The sequence below is a fragment of the Manis javanica genome, chromosome 3, assembly GCF_040802235.1.
Source record: "Manis javanica isolate MJ-LG chromosome 3, MJ_LKY, whole genome shotgun sequence".
Taxonomy (NCBI): Eukaryota; Metazoa; Chordata; class Mammalia; order Pholidota; family Manidae; genus Manis; species Manis javanica.
This window is the reverse complement of record NC_133158.1, coordinates 51,575,127-51,600,801: the sequence shown is the minus strand read 5'-3', so window position 1 is coordinate 51,600,801 and position 25,675 is coordinate 51,575,127. Positions and strand designations below refer to the sequence as shown.

The window sequence follows — 25,675 nt, the reverse complement described above, 5'->3', positions numbered from 1 at the left end:
AGAACAGACTAGCAAACTAACAAAGTCCCTGTCATCTTTCACCCAACAGTGCCCTGATATCTATACACCATCAATCCATTTGCAGAAATAATCAAATGTGCATACCAAAAAGTTAAATTTCCCATGGGGAACAACCTACCAACTCAAAACAAATGGGAAACAAAATGAATAGAAAGTAAAAGTAAAATTTGGAAAGACAGAATCAGCATGCTAAATTCCGTTGCTTCTGTTTGTTTTCTTGGTTATTGTTTTTTTGACTGAAGAATGGCTGATGTACAGTGTGTCAGTTTCAGGTGTACCACATAGTGATTCCACAATTTTATACATTACAGAAAGTCAGTGTAGTTGCTTCCTGTCACCACGGAGACATTGCTGTGTTACTATGTTCCCAATGCTGCGCTTTTCATCCCTTTGACTTGTTTGTATTATAATTGGAAGTTTAGATTCACCTCTGGGATCCAAGGAAAGATGTGCCCATGAGATTGACGAATGTTTCTTGGTTCTGTTAGACCAATCCACTGGGCATCTTGGTGGAACTTCCAAAACTGTCAAAAGATAGCCTCAGAAAAAAATAAAACCATGATTCTCATACAAAAAAAGAGAGAGAGCAGGAAAGAGAGAGAGAGAGAGAAAGAGACAGAGAGATCTACATGTTTGGAGGTGAACTCAGTTCACTTTCTCTTTGGAACAACTTTGTAGGCCATTTTCTTTACCGATTCAAGCATCTGCCATACATAACAATTCATCAGGCCAAAAAGAGTGCAACAAATCATGGAAGTAAAAGCCTCAAGGAATCTCCATGTTCTGCACTCAACCCACTCAATTTCCTGCTAAAGTAGAATTTCTTCCGTTGCTAAAGTAGAATTTCTTCCGTGACTGCCAGCCCATCAGGATCAGCATACAGCAGCAGTCTCCTTTGTTCCTTCTGTAAACTTTCCACTTTAGAATCCCCAGGAGAGTGGTCAGCAGTCACCAAGGGAGGTTCTCTCCTGTCATGTGGTAATGAAACTGGCAGGCTGGCGGCTTCCTCCTGGTTGCCATGGAAATGACCAGGGCTGCTGGCCTTCTGAAAACAGAAAACAGCAAGGGCGCTGGTCCGCAGTCCACCCCGCCCTGCAGATTAAACCAGTCTCAAGCCAGAGCCAAGGATTGGGCAGAGGTCTGTGGAGTGGAGAAGCGAGCCTCACACTGGAACTACGAGATGTAAGTGGTTTCTCTGTTCTTCTGTTTTGAAGGCATGTCTAGCATAACAGGCAGTTTTTAATAACCTCAGAATTTCTGCTGCATGGCAGGCAAGTTCTGTGGCGGTTTGAAGAGCCAGTGTGTGCGTCACCGTCTTCATGGACCATTTGTATTTTCTGAACATAATGTAACAGTTCTGGGTGGCTTCTTGGACCATTTCTATTTCCTGAACATAATCTAACAGTTCTGGGTAGCTTCCCCATGAGACAATTTTTTCAGCTTTCAGGCATATGAATTGCTCTTTATTGAGATTCTGCCTTTAAAGGAAGTATTTTCAGTGCATTAAGCAAAGAATGAAATGGTTTTTCCATTTAGTTTCTAAATAGATAAACTTACTTAGGCTATTATAATATAACAGGTATTTTCATGGAGCCTGGGCTTCTTTTTTTACTTTAAAACATCTGGCTACCATCTTTTCCTATTGGTCTTCAATTCTAAATAACAATTAAACAAAAGAGGTATCGATCATCTCTCTTTTCCTTACTGTGATCCCCCCAAAAATAAGAAACTCTTAAAACATCAGCTTCCACTATTTCTTTGCTGTTTTTATCTAATAATACTGTATTTATTACTTATTTACTCACTACTTATTAGAAAACATAGGTTAAGGCAAAGCTAAAATTCTGATGAACTAACATTTGGACGGGTTGGTTAGCTTTTTAAAAAATTTGTCATTTACTCAAAAGTGAATAAAACATGATAAATACTGTAGTAAAAAGCAAGATAATGAGGATGTTTTAGAAAACCAGTAGTCCTTACACAGCTCTGCATAGATTTCATTGTTTAATAAACATATTGTGGGGCAGGTTTTTAGCATTAAGTGTTGGTATACTGAGGAAAGAAAATATTTCAGAGGAATTGTGCATAATATGTATAAAAACCTGTCCTTAAAAACTACCAAAAGTATCAAACCGCACTTGTTTGAAAATTTCTTAATGAAAAGAGTGATCTTTGGGAAGTTTTTAACTTTTGTTTTTATACCAAATAATGAAGTATGTTTCTGTGTAACAGAACTTGCTTCATTCCTTTTGTTTCCTATTCATCTAGCATGAGGGTTCCATATACACTAGGTTAAAGGCTACAGAGTCTGGTAATAGAATACAAGGCATGGAAGTTCACTTGAATAGGAACATGACCCTGGGATGGGAATAACACTGTAATTTCCACCATGACTCCCTTGTCATATTTGGCTGTCTGAGTTGAAGTCATAGCTGTTTCCTACTGGCTCTAGGACTTGGAGCAAGCTGTATAATTTCTCTGTGTCTCCATTTCCTGATATGCAAATGGAGCCATAATATCTACCTTTAGGATTATTGTAAGGATTAAGTGACATGCAATGTATAAAGCACTTTGAACAGTAACTAGCACTCATTAAATGTTACTATTAATCAATAAAAAATTTTCTAACTGCAGTCAGTTTTCAACACATACACATCTCTCCATTTCAAACTTCTTATTTGAAACTACACTGTCTGTTATCAATGACCACTTTCTCTGTATAGCTCATTTAGCCTTGGGACCCCAGGGCTTGAGGGGCTGTAAATGGTCATGCAGTAACATCTCTTCTCTACCTGGTAGTTTGAATCCTCTTGGGGATCAAGAATTATGTATTTGGCAAGTTAAGTTTGAGGTGTCAGACATTCATATAGAATTATCAAGTAAGGTGTTGGATATTGGAGCATGAAGTTCAGGGAAGAGTTTGGGAGCTGGTTAACCATCAGCACATAGATACTATTTAAATCCATGGGTTAGCATGTATTCTCTGAGGGAGTGGATAAACAGTGAAGAGAGCCAGGCACTGAGCCAAGGAAATGCAACAATGTCAGAAAACAACGGAAGATGCCAGCCAGGGACTGCGAAGGAGCGGCCATGACGTAGCAAGCAAAAGAGGAGAATGTCACGATGAGAAAAAAGTTATTTACTCAAGAAAGAGGGAATAAGCAACCATGTCAAAAGCTGGTGAGAAGTCAAGCAAAATGAGATGAGATTAATCCCTGGATTTGGCACCCTGCGGTGTGGGAGTCACGGGGAACCTGGTAAGAAAGGTTTCGAAGGTGGGGGGTGGTAAGAACAGCCTGATTGAAATGGCTTAGAAATCTCACACAAACAGGCACTGGGCTCACCGTATGAGTCCAGATTTGCTTATAAAAGCTTGTTTTAAACTTCTTTTAATGTACACGCAGGTGTCCATGTAAGAAAAACAGGTTTGAGGCAGGCATGAACTGTAATCCATGCCCCTCGCTTACCAAAGTTTTGTGAAAGAGGCAGGATTTGAAGTCAGTTTAAAGATGAGAGTGGTTTCTTGGCATATGAGAAATAGCAAACACTCCTAGACACAGGAGGCAATATGAACAGCATGAGAGAGGCGCATCTCTCTTCCCCTCCATGCACGCACACATGCACACACACACGCACACAAGGACTTATTCCCACAGTATCCCCTGAATCTTCTCCTTTGCAGTTTCCATCCATTGTCCGTGAAACGATCACTTCCCATTTGCGTCTCGGAAATGCGTGGTCTCCAAAGTCATGAACGAAGCCAGAATCTTCTCTGTGGCCAGAGAAACTAAAAGATTCATTTGGAGACATGCCTAGACACCATTTCATGGGTACTCAATTTAGCCCAAATTTTGATGCCTAAATTATCCACTTGAGCTCTGCTGTTGGCACAAAAATAATCTTCAAGGAGTTCTCAATGAGATCAGGAGCCATTCGTTTTTTAAAAATAAACTTATTTCAGGATAGTTTTAGACTTACAGAAAAAACTGTGAAAATAGCACAGAGACTTCTCATATACCCCACACTCAGTCTCATCTCTTATAAGATATACTAACATCTTATATTAGTATGGTACATGCATTTGTCACAATTAATGAAGCAATATTGATATATTAACTGATCTTCCTATCTTACTTGGATTTCCTTCGATTTTTACCTAATGTCCTTTTGGTGTTTCAGGATCTCATCCAGGATCCACATTATCTTTAGTTGTCATTCCCAGGAAGTATTTAAAAACCCTTAAAAATCTTTCAAGAGAGCAACAAAGTTTAAGCTGCCTTTGGTTTCAATATCTGTAACTAAAATCATTAAAGGAAAACTGAATTCTTCCTTTTCTTCCTTTTCTAAAACCTAATCCTTTCAATAGTTGAATATAGATGAAAGGAAAAAGATTAAGGCTTACACCTTGAGGAAATCGTTCAAGGGACTTTATGGGACTGTAATAATGTATAACTGGAGGTGGAAGATAGTAATCCCTTTTTATTATTCTGGATGCAGGTAATTAAAATATTAAAGGTTTGCCAGCCATTTCTTGTGTCTCCTCTCCTAGCAAAGGGATGGCTCTGACTCATTTTCCTTGGTAACCTAACAGTCACATCATACAGGTCCAGTAGTTTGAGCAAAGCTCCCCCCATGTAAGTTGGACAAGACTGGACAGTGACATGTTGGGCTGTGGGGTAGTCTTCAGCAAGGACTCTTAAAATCCCTCAATGGAGAGCAGTTAGGTCAGTGGCAATATGTGACATAAGTATGTACAAACTCTGCTCATGCTTCCTTAACCTTGGGAGGGTGTGGAGTGAGTTGGAAAGAGTGATCTGGGGCTCGTGGTCCTCATTCTAGGCAAGTGTGTGTCCATCAGATGCACAGGGATGCTCCATGGCAATAGCACACCTAGACGATGGTCACTGGAAGAGTCGCAGGTTGGGGACGCCTCATGCGACTTTTACCAGATGACATTCAATGGCTTTTAAGGAGACTCACAGGCAAGGTGGGCAACTGAGCTCAAGTTTCCTGCCCTCTTACATTATACACAAACTCTCATTACGCTTCCTCTGTCGTGACCAGGCCACAAGCTGAAATTCCTACTGAGGAAGAAGTAGAAGAAAAAGTAAAGGATGGATAATATGCATTTTTACCTTAGCTAATGGCTGGATTCATTTGGATAATATAAATATTTATGGGGGGGACTCTCTGTGTCAGGTGTGGTGCTATGGACTGGAGAAACCAGTCAGCAAGAAGACCAGGTCTTTGTCACATCAGAAACCTGACACAGCAAACCAACACCAAAGGGCCCAGCATCCAAAAAGCAAATCAGTGGATGAAATCAACACCCAGTTGAGCCCAATGCTCTCAAAACACAAAAGGTCTGCTTTACAACTGGTTTTTGGTCATCTTAATCTAGAAGCTTCTGAGCACTTTCATCCACTTCTATTATTAAATATATTTAATCTCAAAACACTGATGTAATTGGTACTTGAAGAGATCCTGGCTTCACCAACCACTGGGCACAAATAAGGTTCCATTAACACTAGGAGCTATACTTTGCCTGTTCATACTCTCACTTGCCTGACACAGGTCCTCCATTCCTCTGACCACTATGTCTGCACAATGGACTCACCTCCCATCATTCTTTGGAGCTCCCATGAGTGTCTTACCTGTCTCACAAGTGGCCCTCTCACCTGGTTCTGTCCCCGACAACCACTGGATGTTGACTGTCCCTTGCCTCTGCCCTCCAGGAGGGGCCAAATGTTGCTGCCTGCCCCTCATTCCCACTGCACCAGAGCCACCCAAAACTCAGTGCAGAAGCAGGCAGAATGACTTTGTCCCCTGCTCAGTGTCACACTCTGTCTCCTGGGCCCCACATCTCAGAGTTCATGATAGCAGTCCATGAAGCTCCACTAGACTTGGCCCAAGGCATTAATTAGTCCAGGCTGAGAAGAGATGAGTGCCATCCTGTCCCTCCACTCATCCCTGCCCTAAGCCTTCACACATCACCCTCACCCTTCCTTCTTTTGTCCTCCACAATTTCTCACGTGCAAACAACCATCCGACTGCAGTGCCTCCAACCTTGTGAGGCATGTGCAGAAGTGTCTGTTCAGGCTGGGCTGGGGCTGATGCAGGGTGACTACTCCGTGACAGCTTGGAGCTTGGTATTTCCGAAGAAGAGGAAAGGAGCTCAGGACATAGGCACCCCAAGGGCTTCTAATCCGGTCTACTGAGAGGAAGGAGGCACAGGAAACAATCAGTCAGAGCTGCTGGGCTGTGGACAACGAGGGGCTGGTGTCTGGGCCAAAGGTTGATGAAATAACTGCGGGTAAAAAGGGGTTTGATAAGACACTCAAGGAAGATTAAAGATAGTGGCATGTGAGGAGAGACAGAGGCTTCCTCCTAAAACTGGATACAATTAGAAAATATAGTTGGCACAACTAATCCTGAGAGAGCAACAGGAAAGAGGAAGGCGCCAGACTGCATACACCTGGAGAAAAGAGCAGACCTCACTGAATGGGGTAATGTACCAGAGCTGTGGCTCAGGGGGACCCAAGCCCTTCCCCCACCCCAGCTCACTGGTGGGAGGAAGAGAAACTGAGTAGGGAGGGAGTGGAAGGCTTGGGACTGCTGAATACCTAGCTCCAGAGATCTGCGCTAGGAGCACAAACCTACATTTCATGGTGCTTTCATCATACTCTTCTGAATATAGAGTTGGAACGCTGGGACAGGCAGAGTTCCTGGGGAGACTGGGATTCCGGCTGCTTGTGGAAAGCAGGGATCCATATCCAGCTGCTCTGGGACAAAAGCTTATATCTGTGTGCTCAGCCCACTGGTTCAGGCAGTGGAGACAGGCATAGCAGCTGGGAGGCAGGGAACAGCTATTTCCTCCCACCAGGCACCAATACTGCTCCCCTGCAACCCCCAACATTGCTTCAGGGGCTGAGCAGCTCCAGAATAGAGCTTATGCACACCAGAGGGCGCCATATACAAATATGAAACGCCATAGGAACCTGGTCAAGAGTAAAATTATTAATACAACTCCCAAGAAAGATTTAAATGACATAGACCTCGTGACTCTTCCTGAAAGGGAGTTCAAAATAAAAATCATCAACATGCTAATGGAGGTATGGAAAGACATCCAAGAACTCAGGAATGAATTCAGGTTGGAGTTCCAATAGTTGAAGAGCTCAATGGAGGGTATTAAAAGCAGGTTGGATATGGTGGGGAGATGATAAATGAAATAGAAACTAGAGAAGAGGAATACAAAGAAGCTGAGGCACAGAGAGAAAAAAGGATCTCTAAGAATGAAAGAATATTGAGAGAACTGTGTGACCAATCCAAAGGGAACAATATTCACATTATAGGGATACCATAAGAAGAAGAGAGAAAGGGATAGAAAGTGTCTTTGAGGAGGTAATTGCTGAAAACTTCCCCAATCTGGGGAAGGAGACAGTCTCTCAGGCCATGGAGAGCCACAGATCTCCCAGCACAAGGGACCCAAGGAAGACAACACCAAGACACATAGTAATTAAAATGGGAAAGATCAAGAATAAGGACAAGCTGTTAAAAGCAGCCAGAGACAGAAATAAGATCACATACAAAGGAAAGCCCATCAGGCTAACATCAGACTTCTCAACAGAAACCTTACAGGCCAGAAGGGAGTAGCATGATGTATTTAATGCCATGAAGCAGAAGGGCCTGGAACCAAGATTACTTTATCTGGAAAGATTATCATTTAAATTTGAAGGAGGGATTAAAAAATTTCCAGGTAAGCAAAAGCTGAGAGAATTTACCTCCCACAAACCATCTCTACAGTCTATTTTGGAGGAGCTGCTATAGATGGAAGTGTTCCTAAGGTTGAATAGCTGTCACCAGAGGTAATAAAACCACAGTAAAGAAAGTAGAACAGCTAATTACTAAGCAAATGCAAAATTAAATTAACTATCCCCAAAGTCAATCAAGGGATAGACAAAAAGTACAGAATATGATACCTAATATATAACGAATGGAGGAGGAAGAAAAAGGAGGAGAAACAGAAAAGAACCTTTAGATTCTGTTTGTAATAGACTACTAAGTGAGTTAAGTTAGACTCTTGGATTGTAAGGAAATTAACCTTGAATCTTTGGTAACCACGAATCTACAGCCTGCTGTGGCAATAAGTACATACCTATCAATAATCACTCTAAATGTAACTGGACTGAATGCACCAATCAAAAGACATAGACACTGAATGGATAATAAAAAAAACAAGACACATCTAATATGCTGCTTACAAGAGACTCACCTCAAACCCAAAGACATGCACAGACTAAAAGTCAAGGGGTGAAAAAAGATATTTCATGCAAACAACAGGGAGAAAAAAGCAGGTGTTGCAGTACTAGTATCAGACGAAATAGACTTCAAAACAAAGAAAGTAACAATAGATAAAGAAGGACATTTATAATGATAAAGGGGTCAGTCCAACAAAAGGATATAACCATTATAAATATGTATGCACCCAACACAGGAGCACCAGTATATGTGAAACAAATACTAACAGAACTAAAGGGGGAAATAGAATGCAATGCATTCATTTTAGGAGACTACAATACACCATTCACTCCAAAGGACAGATCCACCAGACAGAAAATAAGCAAGGACACAGATGCACTGAACAACACAGTAGAACAGATGGACCTAATAGACATCTATAGAACTCTACATCCCAAAGCAACAGCATACACATTCTTCTCAAGTGCACATGGAACATTCTCCAGAATAGACCACGTACTAGGCCACAAAAAGAGCCTCAGTAAATTAAAAAGGATTGAAATTCTACCAACCAACTTTTCAGACCACAAAGGTATAAAACTAGAAATAAATTGTACAAAGAAAGCAAAAAGGCCCACAAACACATGGAGGCTTAACAACATGCTGCTAAATAATCAATTGATCAACAACCAAATTAAAATAGAGATCAAGCAATATATGGAAACAAATGACAACAACAACACAAAGCCCCAACTTCTGTGGGACGTAGCAAAAGCAGTCTTAAGAGGAAAGTATATAGCAATCCAGGCATATTTAAAGAAGGAAGAACAAACCCAAATGAATAGTCTAACGTCACAATTATCGAAATTGGAAAAAAAAGAACAAATGAGGCATAAAGTCAGCAGAAGGAGGGACATGATAAAGATCAGAGAAGAAATAAAATTGAGAAGAATAAAACAATAGAAAAAATCAATGAAACTAAGAGCTGGTTCTTTGGGAAAATAAACAAGATAGATAAGCCTCTAGCCAGACTTCCTAAGAGAAAAAGAGAATCAACACAAATCAACAGAATCAGAAACGAGAAAAGAAACATCACGACAGACCCCACAGAAATACAAAGAATTATTAGAGACTATATGCTAACAAGCTGGAAAACCTAGAAGAAATGGACAACTTCATAGAAAAATACAACCTTCCAAGACTGACCAAGGAAGAAACACAAAATCTAAACCAATTACCATCAAAGAAATTGAAGTGGTAATCAAAAAACTACCCAAGAACAAAACCTCCGGGCCAGATGGATTTACCTCAGAATTTTATCAGACATACAGCAAGATATAATACTTCTTAAAGTTTTCAAAAAAATAGAAGAGGAGGGAATACTCCCAAACTCATTCTAGGAAGCCAACATCACCCTAATACCAAAACCAGGCAAAGACCCTACAAAAAAAGAAAATCACAGACCAATATTTCTGATGAATGCAGATGCAAAAATACTAAACAAAATATTAGCAAACCAAATTAAAAAATACATCAATAGGATCATACACCAAGACCAAGTGGGATTCATCCCAGGGATGCAAGGATGGTACAACATCGAAAATCCATCAACATCATCTACCACATCAACAAAAAGAAGGACAAAAACCACATGATCATCTCCATAGATACTGAAAAAGCATATGACAAAATTCAACGTCCATTCATGACAAAAACTCTTAACAAAATGGGTATAGAGGGCAAGTACCTCAACATAATAAAGGCCATATATGATAAACCCACAGCCAACATCATACTGAACAGTGAGAAGCTGAAAGGAACTAGACAGGCATGCCCACTCTCTCCACTGTTATTCAACATAGTACTGGAGGTCCTAGCCATGGCAATTAGACAAAACAAAGAAATACAAGGAATCCAAATTGGTAAAGAAGTTAAACTGTCACTATTTACAGATGACATGGTATTGTACATAAAAAACCCTAAAGACTCCACTCCAGAACTACTAGAAGTGATATCGGAATTCAGCAAAGTTGTAGGATACAAAATTAACACACAGAAATCTGTGGCTTTCCTGTATACTAACAATGAACTAGTAGCAAGAGAAATCAGGAAAACAATTCCATTCACAATTGCATCAAAAAGAATAAAAGACTTAGGAATAAACCTAACCAAGGAAGTGAAAGACCTATACCCTGAAAACTATAAGACACTCTTAAGAGAAATTAAAGAGGACACTAACAAATGGAAACTCATCCCATGCTCTTGGCTAGGAAGAATTGATATCGTCAAAATGGCCATCCTGCCCAAAGCAATATACAGATTCAATGCAATCCCTATCAAATTACCAACAGCATTCTTCAACGAACTGGAACAAATAGTTCAAAAATTCATATGGAAATGCCAAAGACCCCGAATAGCCAAAGCAATCCTGAGAAGGAAGAATAAAGTGGGGGGATCTCACTCCCCAACTTCAAGCTCTACTACAAAGCCACAGTAATCAAGACAGTTTGGTAGTGGCACAAGAACAGAGCCACAGACCAGTGGAACAGAATAGAGACTCCAGACATTAACCCAAACATACATGGTCAATTAATATTTGATAAAGGAGCCATGGACATACAATGGCGAAATGACAGTCTCTTCAACAGGCAGTGCTGGCAAAACTGGACAGCTGCATGTAAGAGAACGAAACTGGATTGCTGTCTAACCCCATACACAAAAGTAAATTTGAAATGGATCGAAGACCTGAATGTAAGTCATGAAACCATAAAACTCTTAGAAAAAAATATAGGCAAAAATCTCTTGGACATAAGCATAAGTGACTTCTTCATGAACACATCTCCCCAGGCAAGGAAAACAAAGCAAAAATGAACAAGTGGGATTATATCAAGCTGAAAAGCTTCTGAACAGCAAAGGACACCATCAATAGAACAAAAAGGTACCCTACAATATGGGAGAATATATTCATAAATGACAGATCTGATAAAGGGTTGACATCCAAAATATATAAAGAGCTCATGCACCTCAACAATCAAAAAGCAAATAATCCAATTAAAAAATGGGCAGAGGAGCTGAACAGACAGTTCTCCAAAGAAGAAATTCAGATGGTCAACAGACACACAAAAAGATGCTTCACGTCACTAGTCATCAGAGAAATGCAAATTAAAACCACAATGAGATATTATCTCACACCAGTAAGGATCACCACCATCCAAAAGACAAACAACAACAAATGTTGGCGAGCTTGTGGAGAAAGCGGAACCCTCCTACACTGCTGGTGGGAATGTAAATTAGTTCAACCATTGTGGAAAACAGCATGGAGGTTCCTTAAAAAGCTCAAAATAGAAATACCATTTGACTCAGGAATTCCACTTCTAGGAATTTACCCTAAGAATGCAGCAGTCCAGTTTGAAAAAGACAGATGCACCCCTATGTTTTTCACAGCACTATTTACAATAGCCAAGAAATGGAAGCAACCTAAGTGTCCATCAGTAGATGAATGGATAAAGAAGATGTGGTTCATATACATAATGGAATATTATTTAGCCATAAGAAGAAAACAAATCCTACCATTTGCAACAACATGGATGAAACTATAGGATATTATGCTCAGTGAAATAAGCCAGGTGGAGAAAGACAAGTACCAAATGATTTCACTCATATGTGGAGTATAGGAACAAACAAAAACTGAAGGAACAAAACAGCAGCAGAATCACAGAACCCAAGAATGGACTAACAGTTACCAAAGGGAAAGGGACTGGGGAGGATGGTTGGGAAGGGACAGATAAGGGTGGGGAAAAGAAAAGGGGCCTTACAATTAGTATGTATAATGTTGGGGGGCATAGGGAGGGATGAGCAACACAGAAGACACATAGTGATTCTACAGCATCTTACTACACTGATGGACAGTGATTGTAATGAGGTTTGTGGGGGGGACTTGGTGAAGGGGAGAGTCTAGTAAACATAACATTCTTCATGTAATTGTAGAATAATGATAACAAAATGAATTTAAAAAAGGGGGTTTGATGGTTTGTTTGGTGGTTTGATGTGGGTGTTCTGTAGGTTCCTCATAATATCTATACTAGTTTCCGATTACTACTGTAACAGTGGGTAAAACGAAAGAAATTTATTTTTCCATGTCTCGAGGTCAGAAGTCCAAAATGAGCCTGAGTATGCTAAAGTCAAGGTGTCAGCAGGGCTAGTTTCCTCTGGAGAATCTAGGGAAGAGTCCTTTCTTGCCTCCTCTAGCATCTAGAGGCTGCAGGCATTCCTTGGCTTGGGGACACATCGCTCCAGTTTCCGCTTCTGTAGTCACATTGCCTTTTCCTTCTCTGCCTCCTCCTGTATTTTTCATAGAAGGACGGTTGTGATTACATCAGACCTACCCAGATTATCCAGCGTAATCCCCCAGCTCTAGATCTGTAACTTAATCACATCTGCAAAGTCCCTCTTGCTTTCTAAGATGACACTCATAGGTTCTGGGAACTAGGACATGGACATCTTTAAGGGACATTATTCCTTCGGCCATTCATCACCTTTTCTAGATGAGAGTTAACTTGGGTCTCTCCCCTGTGTTTTCTTACTGTACTAAGTGTTATTTTTTTTGTTCTTCCCATTCCACAGCAACACCCCCCCACCCCTGGTATGAGCCATGGAATTTTTCATTTCCTTAGGACCAAACGACCCCCTTTTACCCACAGTTACTTCATCACCTTTTGGCCCAGACAACCAGCCCCTCATTGTCCACAGCCCAGCAGCTCTGGCTGATTGTTTCCTGTGCCTCCTTCCTCTCAGTAGACCGGATTAGAAGCCCTTGGGGTGCCTATGTCCTGAGCTCCTTTCCTCTTCTTCGGAAGTACCAAGCTCCAAGCTGTCACGGAGTAGTCACCCTGCATCAGCCCCAGCCCAGCCTGAACAGATACTTCTGCACATGTCTCACAAGGTTGGAGGCACTGCAGTCAGGTGGCTGTTTGCACGTGAGACATTGTGGAGGACAAAAGAAGGAAGGGTGAGGGTGATGTGTGAAGGCTTAGGGCAGGGATGAGTGGAGGGACAGGATGGCACTCATCTCTTCTCAGCCTGGACTAATTAATGCCTAGGGCCAAGTCTAGTGGAGCTGCATGGACTGCTATCATGAACTCTGAGATGTGGGGCCCAGGAGACAGAGTGTGACACTGAGCAGGGGACAGAGTCCTTCTGCCCACTTTTGCACTGAAGCCTACCACAATGTCTAGCAGGCACAGTAGGAGGTCAGAAAGTGTTTTGATCTTAGCTCTTAGTCCTGCTGGTCCCTTAAACATTTTATATACATTTAAAGTAGCAAAAATGGAAATTGGACAATAATTTCCATTAACCAGATTTGCTCACTAATAATCTCAAGGCCTGTCATTCCCCAGAATTTACAGGAGAACATTTGTAAATCAGATTTGTTTGTCACAGAAAAAACTATGTAAAGAGGCCTTTTGGTTTTATCCTGAGCCTATTCTCTATTCAAATTTTCAATGCACATAGTGCATGAAATGAACCAGTTACTTTAGATTTCTTTGGGGTGGCTTTTGCATGCCCTCAGAGTATTCTAATATAGTTCTATTATTACTGTAATTGTGCCATTATATAATATCATGGTTTATGAATAGTACTATAATACCATGTGTATCATAACATACTGACTAGTAGCCATGGTATTTCTGAGGCACTGATAGGCCATATATATAACTACATGCATCCTGCTTTACTCTTACTATGTCCTAGCATGGTAGGCATGATCATCCCCATGCCACTCTGAGAAAAGTGACTCTGAAAGTTTCTTTGACTAGCCTACAATGTACAATGAGTTGAACATGAACAATTACAAAAATATTTTTAATTGTGTCCTCTTAAGACACAAATTTCATGCTTGAGGCTAACTTTGCCCAAATTCCAACTTAGACATAAACTTTTACTTCCTCTTTTTCTAGATGAGGAAATATATCAGATGATAGGAAACAGTTTGAGTCTTACTATATAAATTAAATGAGATACTGATCACATAAGAATCATAGTGAACTCGATTTTCTGCCATTCACAATAAACTAAGTAAACCTCAATGAAAGGGAAAGAGGCTCTTCATCAATAGAGACTCTACAAAGTGATGACTTCAGAATTACACACCTGGAAGGGTGTGAGAAAAATTCAGTGGTTCCTACCAGGGGTGGGGTTGTGTTGTTGTGGAATGTGAAGAAGAAAGAAAAAACAACACTTAGCACAGTAAGAAAACACTGGGGAGAGACCCAAATAAACCTAACTTCCAACAATAAGCTTTGAAATATTAAGCAACAAGGATATGACTCCTCTTATAAATATCATGACATAGTGTTTATCTCTAACCTACCTCTTGCCGTGCATTTGTGGACCAGAGCCAAAGAAAAGAAAAATGCTAAAACTAATTTTTCTCAAAGAGATTCTCAAGGTGCTACACCTAAGCCCTCCTACAGAGTGTTTGGGAGCCTGTCATCCACATGATACAGAGTAGCCAACACTTCTCCTTGGCCTACCTGGGCAGGATGACCGCACAGCACTGACCTCGTGGGAACTGGGCCTGAGAACAGGGGATGCTCAGTTCTGGGGTCTTAGTGAGGCACATCCACCACACACTTCTCTCATGCTTCTTGTTTAACCCTTGCTGTCCGTCAAACATGAGACAAGGTAGGGATAAGGCTTGAAGTACAATATCCTTGGGTGAAAATAGAAATTTATTTAAATCTATATTAAGGCTTAAACAAGTGATAGTAGACCCCATATGAGAGTGGGTTTTGAGCACTGGGCATCTGGAAAGAGTGGAAGATGAATTCAGATGAAGGTACAGCTAGGAGGCCCTGGAGAAAGGAGAGATACTGACTATATAAGCTTGTCTATCACCAGTCTCATTAGCCACTAATGTTTCTACCAGTGTAACAAAACCACTAAGAAGCTCTTGACTGGGAAAGTAAACTGTACCTTTCTTGGGGCTGTCAGGGGCAGAGTGATGTCTCCAGCATACAGTCCCAGACCAGCCATGTTGGGATGCTAGGAATGAAACAATGAATGCTTTCTCGTGACCCCATGTGGGACCTCCTGCCTCCTCCTCCACCCATTCCTTTCCAGGGGTCCATGCAGGTGTCCCAGCTGCATCCATAGCAGGATGGGAGCTCGTCCCCATCCCCACCTCCTAAATCCTTTTCTCTTGGGTCTCATCCCCTCAAGGATTCCAGATATTGAAAGAGATTTATCTGGACCCTGCAGGTAGAGTCAGCAAATGGAGGGGGGTAAACCTTTACACAAGAAGAGCATCTCTTACTGGGAACTCATTGTCCTCTCTGGCTCCTACTTCTCCAATTCAACTTGTACCTGGCATTTAAATGACCTAGTACAGATCCAAACAGGTCTCTTCTGCTTACAAACCTTCAGTGCCCCATTTCTGCTCTTTCAGGGGCCTCCAAAAGGGGTGTTTGCTTGAAAAGGAGTGTACAAGCCAAGCCAGTGGGTAGAGTTAAAAATGCTCCAACTTTTTACTTTTCATCTCAAAATCTAAAAATTCTAGTCTTTGTGTATTGTTTACAATGTAGGTAGTATATATCTGGTATTTATAACACCTTTATAAATAAAAACCAACATCTACTGGGGAGGGCTTTTTAAAGTTTGCATTGATCAGAAGAGTTTGGAGATCAAACCCTAGCTTCCCTAGCAAGGTCCCTAAGCCCCGCCCACCTCCATTCCCAGACTCCTGGATCCCGAGACCCGCCAACTACGCCAACTACGTTAGTCTCTGAGATTTTGCTCAAGTGAGCCTTGGCCCTGCAGCTCCTCTCCTTTCCTCTCCGCGGCCCCTTCCCTGCCGGCCCAAACAGCACCTCCTTTGGGCGTCTCACCCACTTCTTCCTGCCAAACACTAGATCTGCATCTTTAACAAGCCCTCATCAATCATTGCCTTATAATTCGTTGCCTGGTTGGTTGTTTCCAGAGTATATGCTAAGTTCTTGGGCAACCCGTTAGACCCCTGCGATGAGCAAGGCCAGCTTTCTGCTTTCAATGTTAGCAAACCCTGGGTGGGCAGCCTTCTGATAAAATACATCCCAAGAGTGCAGGTATACGTCTCATCTTTGTAGAACACATCCCAGATTCCAAACTGTCTCCTTTTCTGGAATGCCACTCATTTTCGCCACCTCAGAATCTTCAAGAGGTTTGCAGGAACACACTTGGAAATGCTATTTGTGAGAGACATTCTTGTCCAGCTCCCCAAGTCCTGGTTTCAAACTGGGTTTCTTGGGGTACCCAGACATTGTCTTTCTTCTGCCCTTCTTCTCAGCGCTGCAGCTCAGATTATGTTTTAGACCATCTACTTGCTGCAGCATCTCACTAATGTCTGTTCCTCTTATTTCCCCAGTTTCTTCAACTGAATCTTTCTCCAAGTGATTTTCTACTTTTAAAATAAAAATCACTTCTAATTTCAAATTAAACTCCCTTCTGAGTTAAAATTTTAAATTGGTCTTGATTTTTAGTTGGTGTAAGGATTGGGAGAATACCACTTTATTTTTCCACAATCACATTTTTTGTCTTTTGTGTTAAGGCAGCAGAGCTCAAAACACCATTATTCATGGCAATTTTTATCTGTTTTGGGCAAATGGTCCAAATGCTATCCTCCCACTGACACAGTATCTCCCTACTAGTAGTATCTTCTTACAAACAGAACTAGTCCAGTTTGAAACATTTCTTTTGGAATCAAATATAAACATTATATAAATGTTGGGTGTAGTCCTAGGTTGAAAAGGAATCCCTGTGGAATTTGTTTTGAAGTAACTAATGTCTGTGTCTGCCCGATTCACAAGTCTTTGCTTTCATGCAGCTAGTTGCTAGTGTTAATTACTTTTGAGAGTTCTTCAGCTACAATACAAATAATAATAATGTTTAAATTATTGAATCTAAATAGTAGCTCTGGTTTTTAAGTGATTTAAAGGTTCATACACAGTTTTCAGACTCCTGAGTGAAAAATGTAGGTGGATTATCAGGATCTGAGCTTTTGTCAGGGTCTTATAAAGCCGTTTATTATGTCTTACAACCTCAGTATGTCAGAAACTTCCAGTGCCCACCAATACCCGTGTCTGCCTTTCTCCCTTGCTAGAGCACTAGGTTTCATTTCCAAGTGGTGAGGTGGTGCCATGTGACTGAGTTTTGGCCAATGAAATGTGGCAAGAAAATCCTTTGGAGAACCTGAGAGCCGTAGATGATGGCAGAACTACAGACAAAAGTGGGAGTCCCTGAATGACTCTGTGGAGCACAGCACACGCTCCCCCACCCCCAAAAGCAATAGACTGTAATGTAAAAGGGGAATTGACCTTATCTTTGTTTCACTATGTATTTATTCACTTGTGGGCAGACTTCAGTATGGCATAAGCATTTCACATTGCCCCTGCCTCTTGCTATGTCCTTCCTCCCCTGTAGTGGGGGTGGAGAGGATGCTAACATTAGGACACACGAGGCAAGTGTCAATGGTGGAGCACACAAAAAGCTGAGAGAAAATGATCTATCAGGGCAAGTCAGAAGGTTCCAGGTCAGAAGAATCCTTGGGCTCTCCTCTCCCACTGCCACCCCTGCCTTCCCCATAACCTGTCATTCTCACTGTCCTACTTTTGTATTTTTCCAATTCTGGTCATACTACACTAATTACATAGGTAATTTTCTTGCTCTTTTTCCAACTCAGGAAATACTCCCCTATTCAGGTATTACATCTGCCATGAAGCTTATCATGACATCTTTCACTGCCAGGTAAAGTTAGGTATAGACTTAATATCCCAATACAACTTGTTGTTACAGTGGTTATCACTTTGTACTGTGATTATTTGTTCAAGTGTCTCTTCCACTAGGTATAAACCCTTGAGGGAGCTCTTACTGCTTTACATTCTCACTTTCTAGCATAGTGCCTAGCACATAGCAAGGGTTCAACAAATGTTTACTGAACAAATGAAAAAAACATAGTTTACCAAATGAAAAAAAAAAGCTAAGACTCTTTTAACTGCTTGTTATATAAATCCAACTCAGATTGTCTTGAGTAGAAGGAAAAATACTTGGTTTACATATTTTAAAAATCAAGGAAGGATGTCAGGTATGACTTGATCTAGGTGGTCAGAAAACGTTGTTGGAAATGTCTCTATGTTTCTTGTCTCTGTTTTCCTCTTGTTGGCTCCATTGTCAGACACGTTCACCACTTCTGGAGATAAGGTGACCATCAGCAGATTCATATTTCTCTTCTACAAGCTGAGCATCCCCCAGAGACAAGTTTCTTTCCCAATAGTACCATTTCCACTATGGGAAGGGGATAGCAAGGGGCAGGGGCAATGTGATGTATTTGTGCCTATTCAGTCTATATCATGCTAGAATCTGCCCACAAATAACTACATAGTGAAACTAGGTGTTCCCAATCCATGTTCAAACAAACCTAAAGAAAGAAGTCCATGATAAAACTGAAGTGGAGAAAAATATCCAACTAACATCTTTGTGGAAACCCCATAAACTGTTTACCAGGGATATCTGCCCCATCTGTACCTCTTCATGAGGCTTCATGCATCTGGCCTCCTTGTCTGGCCTTTGGGCTCCCCAATGTCCAGAAGGCAGGGGCCATCCTGAGGTCCAGCTCAGGCCCTGACTGCTCAGAAGTTGCTCACAAATTCTTTTAGGGATCTCCAGCTAAATATGCAGGATATCAATGTCCTTTTCCCTTCTTACCCCTTTTCTTCTTCCATGCATGCCTCTGAGTGGTTATCAGTACCTGAAAGAATGAAGTGGACACTTTCATCACCAGGTTCTGGGTTGATGTACAGATTCCCTTCACTCCCTTTCCCTTGAAGACTGGGATCAGAGCAGGCCAATGGTATTGATGACAGCATTTCTAGTTTCTGGGATGACAGGGTTACTGGGTTATGAAGTCCTAAAAACCTCCAGTGGAATCTGGGACAGCTGATTATCTAAAATTATCTTATAATTAATAAATTATTCACCATTCCTTCCTAAGTGGGGTAGCCACCAACACATTCTAGAACTATTTAGAACTGTTAAGCCTGTCATTCAGGGAGAATTCTGGCTCTACACATTTCCCTTTCTTTTACTAAAAAATGGACTAATGAATAAATCCTTTAAGAAAACCCTGTGCCAACTTCAAAACAAATACAAACACTATACAGTGCCTTATTCAATCCCCCAGATGGACTTCATGTGCTATGTTCCTATAATCTTACATACATTCAGGAACGCCTTTCTCAGTTCAGCCTTGTCTGTCTTCCTCTCTAGTGTATAAGCCCTTGGAGGGGAGAGTCTACATCTTGCTCATCTATGTTCCTTCTGTTTGGCCTTCGCACTTAGTCTGTGCTGAGCCCCACCTGACTCCTGCCGTTGCCTCCCTCCCCTCCCCACTGCAGTCCCTGGTTGTCACATACAGGCCTGGCCCACCTTGGGCTCCAAAGCTGAATCAAGTCCATTAGAACATAAGCCCCATAAGCTCATTGTCTTATTCTGGGCTGTACCCCAGGGCTAACAAACTGCCTGCCACCTAGGAACCTCCCAATAAGCATTTGTTGAATGAATGAAGTTAAATTGCTGTGAACCAATGTCTCAGCTTCTGGTATGTTTTTTTGGCTGAGTTTATTTTTAATCTCCCGGCACTCCAGCCACATGCTTGTGCACCTTTGCTACCTGACTGTTTATCTGACCATGGCATTTTTAGTTTTGCCTCCCTTGGACTTCTTATTACCTTGCTTTGCCACTTTGTGGCCTCATCTTGCACCCTAAGTGTTACATGACTGCCTAGCTTCCTTCCTACTGTCACCATTGCCTTTGGACACGTTTAACTCCCCAGCCTGACTCTTCCATCTGTTCCTTCCTGGCTCTTCCTGTGGGGGCCCTGGCACTAGCTCTGGACTCTCCTGGTCTGAGGTATCATTAAAAGTATCTTCTCAAATTTACAGTGCTCCAAATACACAGATGAACTGAATTATATCATTTGGTCTCCCTCTTCAGCCATCAGCTAATCAGGGAAAATTTAATTATTTTTTTAAAACTGAAATCTGGTATCCTATGTCATAATGTGTGTCTTATTCCAATTACACCCGAAAAGAAGACCTCACATCTATTAGATACCAGGCACCGTAGGGCATTTTCCCCCAAACCAGATGACAGGGCTGCACTTTGAACTATGCCTGCATTCCTATTTACTTAGATCACTTAACAGTGTTTCTATAATTGCTTAGTTTTCGAGCCCTACAGTAAGTTCTTTGATAAAAATCAATGCATAAAGTTTGTTCTGGGAAAGGAGTAGATAAATCAAGATCAATGTGATTAAATGGCGTGTGATGTTTTGTCTATTAACACAGTTAAAATCAACTCTAATACTTACACTTCTAGGCCAGAAAAAGTATGAATGAACCTACGAACAGAGTAATATGATGGAGGGGCATGTTTGCCCAGTTAGAAATTAAAGTTTACCATTAACTACTGTTCATCTGGTATTCGTGCTATGTTCTTTAAAAGGTAGCGCTTGAATAGCTGAATCCAACAAGGAACTGTTTGTCTCCTGGGTTCCAGGAAGTCAGATATCGAGAGGAGGAGGGAATGTGCTTGCTTAGGGGGTTGACAGGTACTCAGTACAAGTAGTAGGATGTGCCCACTCAACGCAGTTCAAATCCTTGTGCTTGGACAGGCTGTGCTACGACTCCTGTCTGGCATCTACTCTTGCTCACTTGTGGCGCGAGACAGTCCCATCGGCAGACATCACAGGCAGTTTTATGCCTCAGATGAGCAGAGTTCAGGGGGCTGGCTGCTGCCTTCCAAGAGACTCTGAAAAGGGAACCTCCCTGTTCCTGGGCTCCATGCATCACTTGCCTTTGTTAGAAATGCAAGGGAGAAGCATTTATAGTGAGTTATTTCAGGGGCCCCTCTTCCATAAGCTGCACATTCATAATGAGATCCATGATGGCGAAGCTGCATTTTTTCTTTCAGGTGAGTCCCAGTGAACTGGCTCATGTGGAGGGAACACAAAGACACGCTGGCACACACTGAAACAAGAATGGCACCACCTTCTGGGCCCAGCCTCCTTCTGATCAGCACACTGAGCATCTTTACACTCAACAGCTTCACGAGAGGTCAGAAGAACAGCACGTTGATTTTCACCAAGGAAAACACCATTCGGAACTGCAGCTGCTCTGCAGACATCCGGGACTGTGACTACAGTTTGGCCAACCTGATGTGCAGCTGCAAAACTGTACTGCCTTTTGCAGGAGAGCGAGCCAGCTACAGTGGCCACTTGACCATCTGGTTCACAGACACCTCTGCACTGGGCCTCCTGCTGAACTTCACGCTGGTCCGGGACCTGAAGCTGTCTCTGTGCAGCACCAATACTCTGCCCACTGAGTACCTGGCTATCTGCGGGTTGAGGAGGCTTCGCATCAACACTGAGGCCAAGCAGTCCTCGCTGGAGCAGAGCTTGCTCCTCTATAGCAGTGGGGAGAATGAAACCAGAGAAAAACCCATGTTGTTACACAAAGACTGGCAAACATGTATGTATATCTCTTTTTTAGATATGGCGCTTTTCAACAGGGAATCGTCCTTAAAATCATATAGTATTGAAAATGTGGCCAGCATTGCCAACAAATTTCCCTCCTTTTCTTACTTTAACACCTTCCCAGTTCTAAGAAACAAAGGCTATGTTGTCACATTCATTTACTGACATTATAACTGCATCCAGCCACCACAAACTTTGACACACTATGGATAACTTGAACAGGAATCTGGGAATGAGGCCAATGGTATCTCCCTACCCACAGCTTCGCTTGTTCCCCCAGCCCCATTCACAAACAAATAACCAGCCCTCTGCTTCACTCTCTGCCCAACCCTGGGAGCTGTTTTGAACACAAAATAAAAAGAAACCAAAAACCAACTTGAGTACAGAAATATGTCTTAAGGTCCTTGACCTGAGGTCTGTGGAGAAATGCCAGGTCAGAGATGATGGAGAAAGCAGAGCACTCCAGGGATGGCTTAGTGGAATTCGGCATAGAGAATGACCCCAAGAAAATATCATCCTTCAAAACAGGGCCTAAACTTGTTTCTGTATCATTTTATTATATTGACTGGAATTCCCTTAGGTAGAGAACAATAAATTTCAGAGGTTCCTGGTCTGTGAGTTCCACAAAATGATGAGGTTCTCCTAGACTGATATTTTCCAGGTATTTTGCTAAGAACAGATGCACTGAGAAAGGGGAGTTTTGAGAGTGTGTTTGTGCGGGACAGGGTTGAAGCTTGGAGGCAGACCAGGCCTGGATAGGATGGGACCTCAGGCTAAATAGGTCACTAGGATGGGGATACAGAAATGAAAATTGGGGGAGACAAAAACCAACTGCATAAGCTCAACTTTTTGCTAAGAGCAAGGCCTAAACCTAGGGAAAATATGTCTTTTCCGGCCTTTCTCCATCATGCCTTCTTTCTTCCCCTTCCTTCTTCCACCTTTGTCCCCGCTGAACCCCGTTTCTCCTTTCATTGTTTTCATCCCTCTCTTCCTCTTTCTCCTCCTGCTCCGGAGATCAGAACTTAGATTAATACCATGACAACTATGTTTGACTACATTAGGGGCTAGTCCGGGAATCTAACAATCACTTGCAATGTTATTCCTAGGAGTAAAAATGCTCATATTACTAAAAGACAATTCACAAAAGAACTTTTAGGGCCCAGTCCATTTGGAAGTTTAATTCTGGAAAGTGAAAATACTTTGTGTGACATGGCTAACACAAAATGGTTTTATGTGTGTTAATAAAAGGAACCAAGGCAACATATTTTTTTTAAAAATTAAACTGACATGAGTGTCCAAAGAAAACTTTTCCTCACAGAGATTCAACTCACCATTGAAGTGGACTATAGAGAATCCATGGCAATTATGGTACACATGTCTAAACCCAGAGTGCAAAGAAGTAGAAACATTATTGCATTCACAGTAACATGAGGAAAAGAAATAACTTTACTATGAAATAACAGGTGTCTTGGAGTTGATGACTTCAGATCACATTCACCCCATTTTTCTCTTAACATTAACATAGGATAACTGATATAATCTGAAATGTTTACATTTGCCTAATTGGTGGGGGGCTTGGACACTCAGGTGCATTAATTAGCATGAGTTCATAATGTCAGTGTTGAAATTAGGCCAACACTAAGACAGAAGTATGAATTTTAATAGAAAAATGCAGTGACCTCATTACTGACATTGTACTTGAGAGGTAAGATTAAAGTGATAGAAAAAGACAAGGGAAAAAAGGAGGAAAGACAGCAAGAAGGATATAAGTGAAAAGATTAATAATGAATTCACTGTCATTAATGAAAATGCAAAAATTGAATTTCAATGGACTTCTATGAAGAAAGTATAAGATTAAATGATATTAGGAATTATGAGCATCTTAATATGTATATTTTCTATTTGGTGGCTTTGAATAGTTTCAATGCTCTTTCTCAAATGTTTTATGTTTTAAGTGGTCTTTATAAGAAATAATTGTAGATAAATGGGACTTAAATCAATAGACTAGGAAAGTTAGTTTAGTTACAAATCAAGCCTTAATTTTGCCATATTTCTGGACTGAAAATGTAGTTCAGTTTGCATTAACAGGATAAATAAGAAGCAGAGAAAATCCACAGCACATACATGAGGAAACTGAATTTGGGGCTCAGACACAAGGCTGGGGGATGTTGGCAAACAGAGTGTACCTCTCACCTGAAGGGTCCCAGTAGTTGAGCTCCCATTGAGTGCTGCCATGAGAGAATATGAAGGGGCCAGATCCCACCCTTCAAAAGAATTAGGAATTGCCCAAGTTCAGGTGAAATTCACACCTGGTAAACATTGCACACCACTCCACGTTTTTCTGTTTGTTGCTTTCAAAAACCCTGTGTGTCAAACAAACCATGTCAGTGATTCCCATTAAGCCTGCAGCTAGCCATTCATTCCCCCTGACTAGTGACGTGCTGGTAAGAATTTAACCATCAGCTCTCCAAAAAAAAAAAAGTGCATAGATGAACATGTACATAGGTTTATTATAAATTCTACTGATATAAAAGATGTGTAGCACACAATTTACAAATGATAGTAAACTATATAATACTATGTATTATAACCTCTATGTACACAATTAATTCTCAAAGACTGTGTGCATTAGTTGATTTTTGCCTAACTCTTGTATCCAAAGCCAACCCAAGTTTGTGCTTGATGAGTGAGTTTGCTTCTAGCAGGAATGTCGGTTGATTATTTCATTTACATTAGTGGTAAGAGGAAAATGAAACAACAAAGATGTAGTGGGAACATCATTTGTTAGTTAATGGTATAAGCAACTCCTTTGCTGAAGCAAATAATAGTTTTAAAATCCTGGAGAGATATTTCAATTTGGGGAACTATTCACAATGTAAGGGCTATAGACATGATACATTTTAAGTTCATTCTGCATTGTTAAGATTTTTTCCATCACACTCAACAAAACAATAAACCAAAGCTTGATATGTATTGTTTACTAATTTCAGTCATGTAAATACTGCCACCATAACCAATTTCAAGCTACCCAGAGAAGTCACTGAACACAGAGTTGAGAAAAGATGCACAGTAGGATATCATTAAATAGCATTTCTACCCTACAGATACAATGGGTGCAAATAATTTCAAGAGCACAAATAATAGTAAAACATAGTAGAATAATTAAGAAATGATGAGTTTGGGAAATTTGTTATCTTTGTTTTTTATTTAATTTATTATTTCATTGTAAGTTTATATAATTTGATTGTTAATAATGACTGTATTTAACAACCAGCTTGCAAAATTCCTGAAAACAATTAGCTCTCATGAGCCAGTGCATGTCTGCCTGGCATCCCACTGACTTTGGTAGAAAGTATTGCTGAAGGAACTAAATGAGCACAATGACTCACATGAGATGAAATCCATATAGCCAATTGCTGAATTTAAAAAATTACCTCTACTAAGAGAGATACAACGGGATACCAACAGATGGGCACACACACACAAGAAGCTATTTAATATCAAGTTTTATCATACTTTTAGGCATGTTCACTGGGTGTCCATGGTTAAGCAGTCAATCCTATTAGGACTTAGGGCAAGCCAGGAGCAATTTCTCAAAAAGTCTACTTGTCACTTAGTTGAATTCAATTTCAGCTTATGAGCTGATCCATATTGGTCACAGGCCCAAGATCATCCTTATTGTGAGAGTTCTTAAAGCTGCAAAACTTAATTCAATTATCTAATGAGAGAGTGAAAAAAGGGGCCCAGAATCAAACAATAAAGCACTTGAATGCTTAGGCATCATTTAAAGGAGGTCCATTAAAAGGCTGACAAAGTTAGCGAAGAAATCAGTAACATGAGCCCGGGGTGGTT

At 41.1% G+C, this 25,675-nt stretch overlaps 1 protein-coding gene and 1 long non-coding RNA gene across 4 annotated transcripts in view; one reads left to right on the top strand and one right to left on the bottom strand.

Annotated features, from left to right (window-relative positions):
• LOC118971731 (uncharacterized) overlaps positions 1-25,675 on the bottom strand; it is a 56,290-nt gene that overhangs the window by 5,672 nt on the left and 24,943 nt on the right. The window contains exons 1-2 of one of the 3 annotated variants that reach the window (XR_012129158.1): positions 20,749-20,862; positions 18,817-19,039 (exon numbers count right to left, since the gene is read on the bottom strand). The exons of the other annotated variants lie outside the window; for them this stretch is intronic. This is a non-coding gene — a long non-coding RNA (uncharacterized lncRNA). Of the gene's footprint in view, positions 1-18,816; positions 19,040-20,748; positions 20,863-25,675 lie in introns of those variants that run through there. 3 annotated transcript variants of the gene reach the window in all.
• EPCIP (exosomal polycystin 1 interacting protein) lies at positions 22-24,792 on the top strand. The gene is made up of 2 exons (XM_037014640.2): positions 22-1,203; positions 21,262-24,792. Exon 2 carries the CDS (start codon positions 21,284-21,286, stop codon positions 21,986-21,988), a length of 705 nt encoding a protein of 234 aa, XP_036870535.1. The 5' UTR covers positions 22-1,203; positions 21,262-21,283; the 3' UTR covers positions 21,989-24,792.

Coding starts and splice junctions, on each gene's coding strand:
- EPCIP (XM_037014640.2), top strand. CDS start 21,284: ATGTGGAGGGAACACAAAGACACGCTGGCACACACTGAAACAAGAATG.